General features: G+C 54.8%; 1 protein-coding gene across 1 annotated transcript; it reads right to left on the bottom strand.

Annotated features, from left to right (window-relative positions):
• Positions 1 to 4407: 4407 nt before the first annotated feature.
• On the bottom strand, positions 4408 to 6827 carry KAZALD1 (Kazal type serine peptidase inhibitor domain 1). The gene is made up of 4 exons (XM_007470358.1): positions 6215 to 6827; positions 4915 to 5075; positions 4687 to 4834; positions 4408 to 4502 (listed from the first exon to the last, which is right to left on the bottom strand). Exons 1-4 carry the CDS (start codon positions 6735 to 6737, stop codon positions 4408 to 4410), a joined length of 927 nt encoding a protein of 308 aa, XP_007470420.1. The 5' UTR covers positions 6738 to 6827.
• Positions 6828 to 10070: the final 3243 nt, after the last annotated feature.

Raw genomic sequence — 10070 nt, 5'->3', positions numbered from 1 at the left:
CTGCCCTCAGCTGCCTACACACTTAGAAATAGAGTCCTAGGTGACAGGACCTGAGCTTTTAAACAAAAAAACAGGGAATCTCCAAGCCCACCAGAGTATTTAAGCCTGTCTATTCCTCACACATATATACGTAAACAGAGTTATATATATATATACATGCACACACAATCTTGTAAACATACATGTATATAATTAATTCACATGCACATCTTAGAATAGAATGTAAGGGGACTTCCCTGGTGGCACAGTGGTTAGGAATCCACCTGCCAATGCAGGGGACACGGGTTCGAGCCCTGGTCCAGGAAGATCTCACATGCTGTGGAGCAACTAAGCCCGTGCGCCACAACTACTGAGCCTGCGCTCTAGAGCTCACGAGCCACAACTACTGAGCCCACGTGCCACAACCACTGAAGCCCGCGTGCCTAGAGCCTGTGCTCCGCAACAAAAGAAGCCACTGCAATGAGAAGCCCGTGCACCACAACGAAGAGGAGCCCCCACTCGCCGCAACTAGAGAAAGCCTGCGTGCAGCAACGAAGACCCAACGCAGCCAAAAATAACATAAATAAAATAAATTAAAAGAAAAAAAAAAGAGGGCTTCCCTGGTGGCGCAGTGGTTGAGAGTCCGCCTGCCGATGCAGGGGACACGGGTTTGTGCCCCGGTCCGGGAGGATCCCACATGTCGCGGAGCGGCTGGGCCCGTGAGCCATGGCCGCTGAGCCTGCGCGTCCGGAGCCTGTGCTCCGCAACAGGAGAGGCCACAAAAGGGAGAGGCCCGCGTACCGCATAAAAAAAAAAAAAAAGAAATATTTGTTGAAAGAAAGGCAAATAAGAGAACATGTACTTGCAAATAAATGTATACATACAGCTATATACACATATAACAACACATCCATATATACAGTGCTTATGTACACACATACATATATGCACCTACATGGTTATCTACATACATATATCTGCATTTAGATAATCTACATACATAACATTATGATGTACATACATATATATACATACATATACCCAGTGCATGCAGACACATATACACAAATAGTATGAACATATTATAGATATCACATATATACTACATATACATGTGCACCTTCACATACATATATGAATACAAATCAAGCACCTTTTTACTCAAATTTTTCCAGTCAATTTAACGGTCTCAAGACCCTAGGCCCAGGTTTGGCTGCTACAACCAGAAATGACCACCAGATGGCACTCTTTCACCACTTCCTGTTCTCCCAAGGGTTGCCAGAGGTGTTGCCAAACATGTCTCTCTCCGCCTAGGCCCAAAGCTTGCAGAGCCGGTGTACCCCAGGCACTGCCCTGACCCCTACGTACAAGACTGATGCGCTTGTCCTTGGTGCCCAAAGCCTGCAATCTCTGCCCTCTCTGAAATCAGATTCATCCTCTTGGGCCTCCAGGCTTCTGTTGGAGAAGTGGACTCCCCTTTGGGGCTCCAGTTCTGCTCAGCCCTCAGATCCACACACACATACACACACCCCGTTCACCAAAGAGCTAGCGGTTGGGCTTCACCTGGACTCCCTCGACTCAGACCAGCGCGGCTCAAGGACCCTTCCTTGAAACCTTCGAACTAACAAGCAACCGGCTTCAGTGGCCCTATTCCCCAAAATGGCCCAAGGAGTGAGTCGGGGACATTTGGACACTTGTAGGACCTACACACCGGTACACACAGCCCCCTTTGGCGGCTTACTCCCCACATCCTGCCTGGGACGCCCAGCCGGGTCAGCCAAAAGCTGGGAGGAGAGTGGCTAGGTCCTGGGACTTAGTAGCCTCTGCCTGGGAGCGGCTGGTCCCGGTTTAACCCTTCCTGCCCCGGTCCAGTCTTGACTTCAGACCTCTGGTTCAGAGCTGGAAGGGACCGCATTTGCTCATCTTAGGCAAACTACTTAAAATCCCGGAGATGGGGGAAGTAGGATGGGGCAGAGCCTCTCCTGCCTCCAGGCCTAGACCACTGCGAGTCAGCTCCCCTGGAACCTCATACGTTGGGTGTGAGCAACCTAGGACGAAAAACGCGAGGAAGGCTTGGAAACCCGTGGGGAGGCGAAGTCGGGAGTTCTGGCAGCAGCTCGGCTTCCCCCTCCACCTCCTCTCTCCTCCTCTGGGAGCGGCGGGAAATTATTTATTAAAACGCCGTCCGCGTTCTCATTTGTTTGCGGAGAATAATCCTCGGCATTGCAGCGCGTTTATTAAACCTTTCCCGTCCCAGAAATCCTTTAATAATAAATCGCGTGTCACTTTCCAGCGACGTTATTAAAGCCGGCCCGCTGGAGCAGGTGGAGGGGTGTGCGCAGCAGGGGTTCCTCCTATTCAAGGCTGTGGGGCCTGAACCTGTAGCACCGCGGAGGGGGAAACTGAGGCTATAAGGAGGCGGCACCTGAACATCCTGTAATATCTGCAAAAGTGATGGAGGAGTACGGGTTCTGGGGGATGCGTGTGACCCCCCTAGGATCATGCGGAGCCTCTGCTCTGCAAGTGGGCGCGGTAGGATCGATGGGCCCGCCAGGGGGCGCCTTCGAGCCCAGCTGGCCGGGAGTCGGCGGCGAAGAACAAGTCAGTGGCGGATCCCCTAGCTGCTGGGGGACCCAGACCCCAGTCCCCTCTTTCAGCGCGGAGCAGACTTCCTTCTGGGCCGGACGCTGAACGGCCTGACCCTCCTGCCCCCACCATACTGCTCACATCCCTATCCCTACTTTCGCGGTCGACTTAGAATTCTCCCCAAGTATCCAACCCGCTCGAGCTGTTGAGTGCTGCTCCTGGAAACGCCGGACTCCAGCCAGGACTCGGCAACGAGAGCTGTCCTCTGGCTTAGCCTCTGGACGAGTCCTGAGGTTCTGCGGGAGGGGCAGCCAAGCCCTTGGGTTGGGGTCCGGGCCACGCTCCTCCCAAGAGGCCAGGCTCCCTGCGTTGGGCCCTAGAGGACAAGCTCAGACACCGAATCAACTGCGACCGCTCCCGTTGTGTGGCGCCAGGCTTCGGGTGGAACTCGGTCGCGTAGGAGGCCTTCGACACCCACACACGGGGGTCTTGGCCTCGCCAACTTAACCTTTCATTTTCTCCTTTAGTCAGTCAATAAACACTACGCCTCACCAGTGTCCCTGGGCGAGGTAAGGGGAGTGTGGAGAGAGATTTCGGGAGCAAAAGAGTACGGCTCTGTGAGGCACCTCCAGCCAGAGAAGATAAGTCACAGTTGGGGCAGACGAGAAAACAAGCTTACCATGATTTTGTCTGGGTTCGCCTGGGAAATGGGTGGCTTCGTAGGGAAATCCTAGGGTGTGGCCCATACATGTGACCAAACTTCTCCCCTCCTCCATCCAGTTTATGCTTTCATACTGGGTCCTACCCACATAGATCTGGTTTCCCACTCTGCCTGGGGAGGGGACAGAGAGGCAGGCAATCTATCTCTAGACCAGCCCCAATGGAGTGCAGACTGGGGGGATACCCTCCCTCCCAACCAGATGGCTCCAACCTTCCTGCCTGGGGCGGGGGGCGGCCCCAGCTCAAGCTTCCTCTACGTCTGGCAGGCATGTGCTTAAAGAGCAGGACCTACAGCTTCTGGAAGCCAGAGTCCTACTACCCTGGGAGGCCTCCCAGAGAAATGCAGTCTCTGTGTGCAAATCTGCATGAACCATCTGTCTCAGTTTGTTCATAAATCTTTATTGTGTGCCTACTGTGCCTAGTCTTGTGCTAGGCATCGTCCAGTACAAAGCGATATAATATATGGTACTGCCCTCATGGAGTTCCCAGAATGACAGGAAAATCAGACATGCCCAAATGACCATCTTACTGCACTGAGCTAAACCACGCTCTATCGTGCCTTCCTGGACAGCAGATGGCAAACAGCAAAGAGGATTGCAGTTAGTATGTGCAATTGGGACTTAGAGAGAGGGAAATTTTCTAGAAGGTGAGTTTCAAGAAAGGGTAGACTGAGGTTAGGCAAAGACTGGGGACTAGGAAAATAACCGCAGGAGCTGTGCAGAAGGGCAGTCAGAAGACTGGCTGAGCAGAGCTGAAGGGAGGGCTGCTGGAAAGAAGTAGAGGATCCTGTTGTCTGCACCCCACTCCTCCCCACCCCTACCCCCCACCCCCCACTCAGCCTAGAGACCAGCAGGCAGCTCTTGCCTAATGCCTGGTTGGTCCACACAGGAGACTGTCCTGGCCAGAGCACCTCCTGCATGGGCCCTTCTGCAACCCACCTCCCCTAGTCTCTGCCTCTCTCCTTACCCTCCAACTTTTGTCTCTTCACCACCATCACATCTCCCCTACTAAGGGCATTAAAGCAATCTGTGAAGGGGCCCTGCTCCCCCTTTCTAGATCTTTTCAAGAGCAGGGTTGAAAACTATCCCCACTCACCCACCCCCATGGGCCACGGCTCTGGACCTAGTAGTAATCCTCGGCCTCTTCACTCTCAGCCTCCTTCTCAGGAAACAGGTGCAGGAATGACAGCTGGGGGATGCCTGTGGAGTTCAGCTGGTCTGCAAACACATGGGGACAAAGGAGAGAGAACAGGAAAGAGGGCGGTCAGTGCCCATGTATGCCAGTCTGTGAGAAAGCCTTGCTTGTGTGTGTACCCACATGCATATACACACATGGACACACATTCAAAGGCATGAATCCACCACCTTCCCCCAGCCCCCAGAGCTCAGGGCTCTCCCTTACCCAGTGTGAGCACTGTCAGGCTAGCTGGGGCCTCAACCTGGCCGAGGGCATTGCGGGCCAGGCAGCGGTAGATGCCCTCATCGCTAGGACGCACAGCCTGGATCTGCAGCCAGCCCGTCACCTCAAACCTCTGGGGTCCACCCCTAAACTGGAGCCAGGAGGAGTCAGCAGCATTGTTCTAGAGGGACCATGGGCTGCCCCGGGGAGGCCTCTGCTCCCTGTCCCTACCTGCACAGAGATGTGGGGGTCATCCCCTGGCAGCTGAATGTCCAAGCCGTCCTTTCTCCACTCGATGGAAGCCATGGGGTAGGCAAACACTTCACAGCCAAAGATCACATCCTGCCCTGTCACGTTCCAAATGTCATATGGATGCGACACAATCTGGGGCTCTGGGGGTGGAGATAGGAGGCCTAAGAACAGGATGGCACATCCAGCCCAGCAAGGACCCCATATACAAACCATTTTGAATGTGTTTGTGAGGGAACACATATATGCTGAAGTAAATACACATCCATAAACATGACATGACACATACACAAATGTAGCTGCAGGTACACACAAGGGTGGGAACACAGTGATGGAAATGCACAGGCAGACAAGATGCGCAAACAAGCACAGAGACCCACACCTCAGCTTGGCAACCACACTCTGTCCCTGATTGTTCCCCTGTCCTCATTCCACCCTCTAGGCCCCTACCCTGCTGGACTTGTAAGCAACACCTCCCTCCCCCACACCCTCCCCCTTCTCTAACCAGGTCCTGCTGCCAAAGGCCTGAAGATCAGCCCTTCCCCCACCCCACCCTGGTGGCGGGGCAGTCCACGTGGCAAAGGCAAGGACACTGAAATCAATCTGGGCAGCAGGCAGAAAGCCTGGGGTCGTGGGGGTAACCTCCAGCAGAGCGTTTACTTTTCCAGCAGGCCCAGCCAAGCCAGACCCCTCAAAGGGGCTCAGGAAGTGAAGGTTACTAGAGCTGCCAAAGAAAACTTGAGGCTTGAATAGACCTCAGCCCGCTGGGATGGGGGAGGAGCAGTTAGAAGAGTCCCCCTGCTCCACTAAGCCCTAAACGCAGAGGAAAGGGGAGCGCGGGGCAGAGGCCCAGAGACTAGGTTAACTAAGCACTGGCTCTACGGAGCCGCCCAAACGAAACCGGATTGCTCTCACAGGAACCCAAGTTTCCCTGCCTGAATTCTAGTGGTCTGGGCAAAGTCTGAGAGTCTCTCTTCACTCTCTCAATTTTGAGGCCAAGCGTTGGCTATGTGCCTGCTCTCTCAGAGGGTTGGTCTCTGCCAGCCAGGTCTGGAGCTTTCACGCGCCCCAGCGCACGCTGCTTATTGACAAAGCTCCGGACCCGCACCTTCAGGCGGTGGCTTCTGCGGACCGGCCCCGAGAGCAAACTCTTATAATGAACTCGAGGCCTCCCTGGCGTCTTTTTCGCTCCGCTGGCCAGAGACCAATGCCGTCGGGGACCGGGGAGCAACGCCTTGAGGAAACCCAAGTGACGGGGGTCGGGGTCGTGGGCCGTGCGTACCCGATTCGCAGGGCCCGGGGTGCGCCACGGTGAGGTTGGCGTCCGGCCGAGCGCGGGCCGCCTCCTGCAGGCGGCAGATCTGAGCGTAGGTGCGGCCGTCGGAACCGCAGAGAGGGCGCTGCGAGCGGCAGGCACACAGCGGCTCGGGCACCTCTCCGCGGCTCAGGTCGCCACCAGCGTCCAACTGGCACTCAAGCTGCTCGCCGCAGCGCCCGTAGAAGTGGGCACTGGGGTCCAGGTCGCAGAGCTGGCCCTCGAGATTGGCACATTCCCAGCAGCAGCCGCACGCGTCGCGCACCCGGCCGGCCAGGCAGCCCCGCGGCGAGGCGCACTCTTCCGGCCGGCAGGGAGCGCAGCCCTCGCCCTCCGCCAGCAGCCGTAGCCAGCCGCGCCGCAGGTAATCGGGGCCTAGGGATGGCCGCGCGCCAGCCGGGGACGGCGTCCGCACCACCAGGAGTAGCAGCAGCAGCAGCAGCAGCAGCAGCACGGGCAGCGGCAAGGCAGCTGCGGGCGGCTGGGGCATGATTAGCTGGAAGCCTCGAGAGCACTAGGGGCTTCAGCGTGTGTGTGGCACCCTGCCGGGGATGGAAACCAGGTCAGGAGGTCAGAAGCAACCTCCTTGTTACTCGTACCAACTTGGACCCTAGCACTGCCCCCTCCCCTGCTACCTTGGAGTCAAGTGTCGAAGGGTCATAGGAGGGGTCATCCAGTTACGCTGGGTGGTAATTGATTGGGCTGTTCTTGGGGGTTGGGGAGAGGTGAGAGGAGGGAGTGATAAAGCTCAAGCACACACGCGCACCACCACTACTGCCACCACCACCACAAACCATCCAACTTTGAAGCTTCCTGCCCTAGAGGTGGGTGGGAATGGCTGGTCCCAGGAGGAAGGAGTTGTTAATAAGGGTGGAAAGGGGGTGGAGCGGGGGAGGTTGTGTGTGTTAGGGTGGGGGTGGGGATGGGGTGATGCCCTGGGGCCCAGAGCGCTCACCTGGTGTCCGGGACTATGCCCCTCAGAGCAGACGTGACTCCTGTCCGAAAAAGCAGGCAGTGGAAAGGAATCGGGTGGGCCCGCCAGCCACCTCTGCTCCGACTTGAGAACCTCTGACAGAGTCCACGGACTTGCACTCAGAGAGCAGCTCCTCCGCCCCCTCTCCCCGCCCCTCGACGTTGCATACCCCACCCCCTCCCCTAGTTCTGAAGCTGCTAATTTTAAGCAGCCGCACGGGACCCTCCTGGGCCACTTCCCCCTAGCCTGGTCCAAACTCACAGTAAGAACAGAACAGCAGTAACCGGACACCCAAGCTGGGAAAGGACTAGAGATGGGGTGGAGTGAGGGTTCGGAGTAGGGGATGGGAGGGTGGGGGGTAGCTGGAAAGTTAGAGTTGGTTGAAAGGCTAGGCCCTGTCCCATCTGACTTTACAGTCCCATCCGCTAGAGCAGCTGCAAAAATGACAAGGAGGTAGGAATTCTTGTGCCAAATCGGGCGCTCCTGCAGGGCAGAGCCAACCAACGTCGTCTCCCCGCAGCCCAGGGGCGATTGCAGGCTTGTCCACCCCACTTCCCCACCAAATCGCGGACCAGAGACTCGGCGTTTACTCGGCCTCCTCACATCTGGCCTCCTCCTCCCTCCCCACATCCGGCAGGTGCTTCAACCCGAGGAGGAACCGGGTGATTATAGAGATCCCAGCCGACCGGCAGCCGCTGGGAGAGGTGGGCGGGGCACCTCCCCAGTGGGCAGCGCTCCGGGTCAGAATTACAGGTTATGGTTGCTAGGACGGCAGGGCCAGAGGCATTCGGTCTCGCGGCCGCCACCGGCGCCACCGTGGCACTTCGGGCTGGGGGCGGGGAGAACATTCCTGGAGGCCAGTCCTCCGTACCGGGGGTCTGCCAGGCCCCGCCCCGGCCTGCCCCCAGCTGCTTACAGAAACCGCGCTGCAGTCCAGTTTGTAGGGGGCGGAGACTGAGCTTTGCAGCCAGGGAGGGGACGTTATTCAGTCAGGCTCGTTCCGGAAGGACCTGGCCTGGGGTGGACACCGGCCTCTCCATCAACCGCGAAGCTAGTGGCCGGGCCTCGGCCTCTGGACCGCCCAGGAGGACTGGCTCCGCATGCGCACTGGGTGCCGGGGAGTCGAGCTCTCGGAAGCGGTCAGAGACTCTCTCTCCTGACCTGAACGCAGCCAAGCCCCTTCATTTAAGGGTTCCCTCGAAGGGCTCTACTGAGGTGGCCGTACCCAGATACACAAGTCACCCTAGTCTCTAAAACGCAGAAGAGTGAAGAGAAGCAAACTTCACGCGATGTCTCGTAACTGTCGCGAGAATCAAAACAGGAAGGAAGTCTAGGAATTCAGAACAGGAAAAGCCCGCGGGTTTTAAACCGTAAAAAGAATGGGTGGAGCCCGGTAAGGCTTATAGTTGTGGGTAATTCCTTGTCCTTGGCCCTGGGGGGCAACTGAGAGGGTCGACCTGGGGCAGAAGTGAACTGTAAGAGAACTGCGGGAAGCCCTGAAAAAAAAGGGGGATGGGGGACTTGAAATTGCGGAGCTGACTGATGGAGCCACCCAAGGACAGGTCTCTGGCTCTGGTTTACAAAGTACCATGAGGGCTGAGATCGATGTACGGGTTACAGAGCGGAAGCAATCCGGGATCTCTTAATGAATTGTTACCGGCTTCTAAAACCAGGAGCCAATATTTAAATAACAAAGTCCACAGATCTAGAAACTCTTCACTTACCCACCTTGTTGTAGCCGGTTGTTTACTTTCAGTCTCTGCTGTGCTCTTTACGTCTGGTATTAGGAATTGTGACTAACTCACCACTGTATCTTGTGAACCTAGCCCCTCTCCTGGCAGCACAATAAATTGTCGGTAAATATTTGTGGATTAAATGTGAAAGACTTTTCCTGAGTGTAAAAGTCAAGTTTAACGTGGATTTTCGGAGTCGCTGACGAAGGCTGGATAGACAGGGAACGAGCGCCCTCTGGTGGTCTTGCGGTTGGTGACGAGAACAGGACCATGCATACAGTAGGCACCAAAGTTGTTGATTCTACAGGACATCTTTTATTAAGTAAAGATTTGTTTCAGGAAAACTCCACATATTGTAAAAATACGTTTAGAAGGGAATTTTTTGCATAAGACACAATTTGAAAGTTTAGATACTTTCCCAGATCCCCATCATCTGACACTTTATCCACTAAGGCTCCAAAACACATTCAGTAACATCTATTCGCATCGTAAATAGTAAATAAATAAATAAATTTGCATACTTACACTTTGAAAATGTTGACTTAGTTTGACCGGATCATGCAAAACTGTTGGGCCACAGGAAAAGGATTCTCTTAATTCAGATGATGTGACTACTGCAAGGAAAGAAGCGAGGTGGCAGCATCCTTTGCATGGGCATGAGGGAGACTAGATTCAGGTGAGGAGGGTGAAGTTAAAATTTGTTGAAGAACAGATAATCCTGCCTCTTTCCTCTCCTTACTCTTTCCTATAGATGCTTGTACTGAAGAAGGAATGGGGTATAGAATATAGTTTGCTTTCCACTGTGAGCCATAGCCTGGAGTTCATGGTTATCATACCTTTACTTTCTTTCAGCCACTGACCCATGAGATAATTGTTAAATATAATGACAGAATGAAATGGGTGCTAGACAAATGAACAACATAAGATGAAACACAGCATAAAGGATCAGTTTGGTAAGAAATTACTTGGGAGGACCCACACATTCTAACCTGTCACTTCTTGAACCCTATTTTGACACAACTAGTGAAAATTATAGGGTTGCAACTTTGGAAAAAGCAGAAGTGAGATAGATGGTCCAGATTGACCCATTAGAAATGGATACAGAGGAATTGTGCTT

The sequence above is a fragment of the Lipotes vexillifer genome, unplaced genomic scaffold (genome assembly GCF_000442215.2).
Source record: "Lipotes vexillifer unplaced genomic scaffold, Lipotes_vexillifer_v1.1 scaffold916, whole genome shotgun sequence".
Taxonomy (NCBI): domain Eukaryota; kingdom Metazoa; phylum Chordata; class Mammalia; order Artiodactyla; family Lipotidae; genus Lipotes; species Lipotes vexillifer.
The sequence above is the reverse complement of the archived record's forward strand: the minus strand, read 5'-3'. Positions and strand labels throughout refer to the sequence as shown.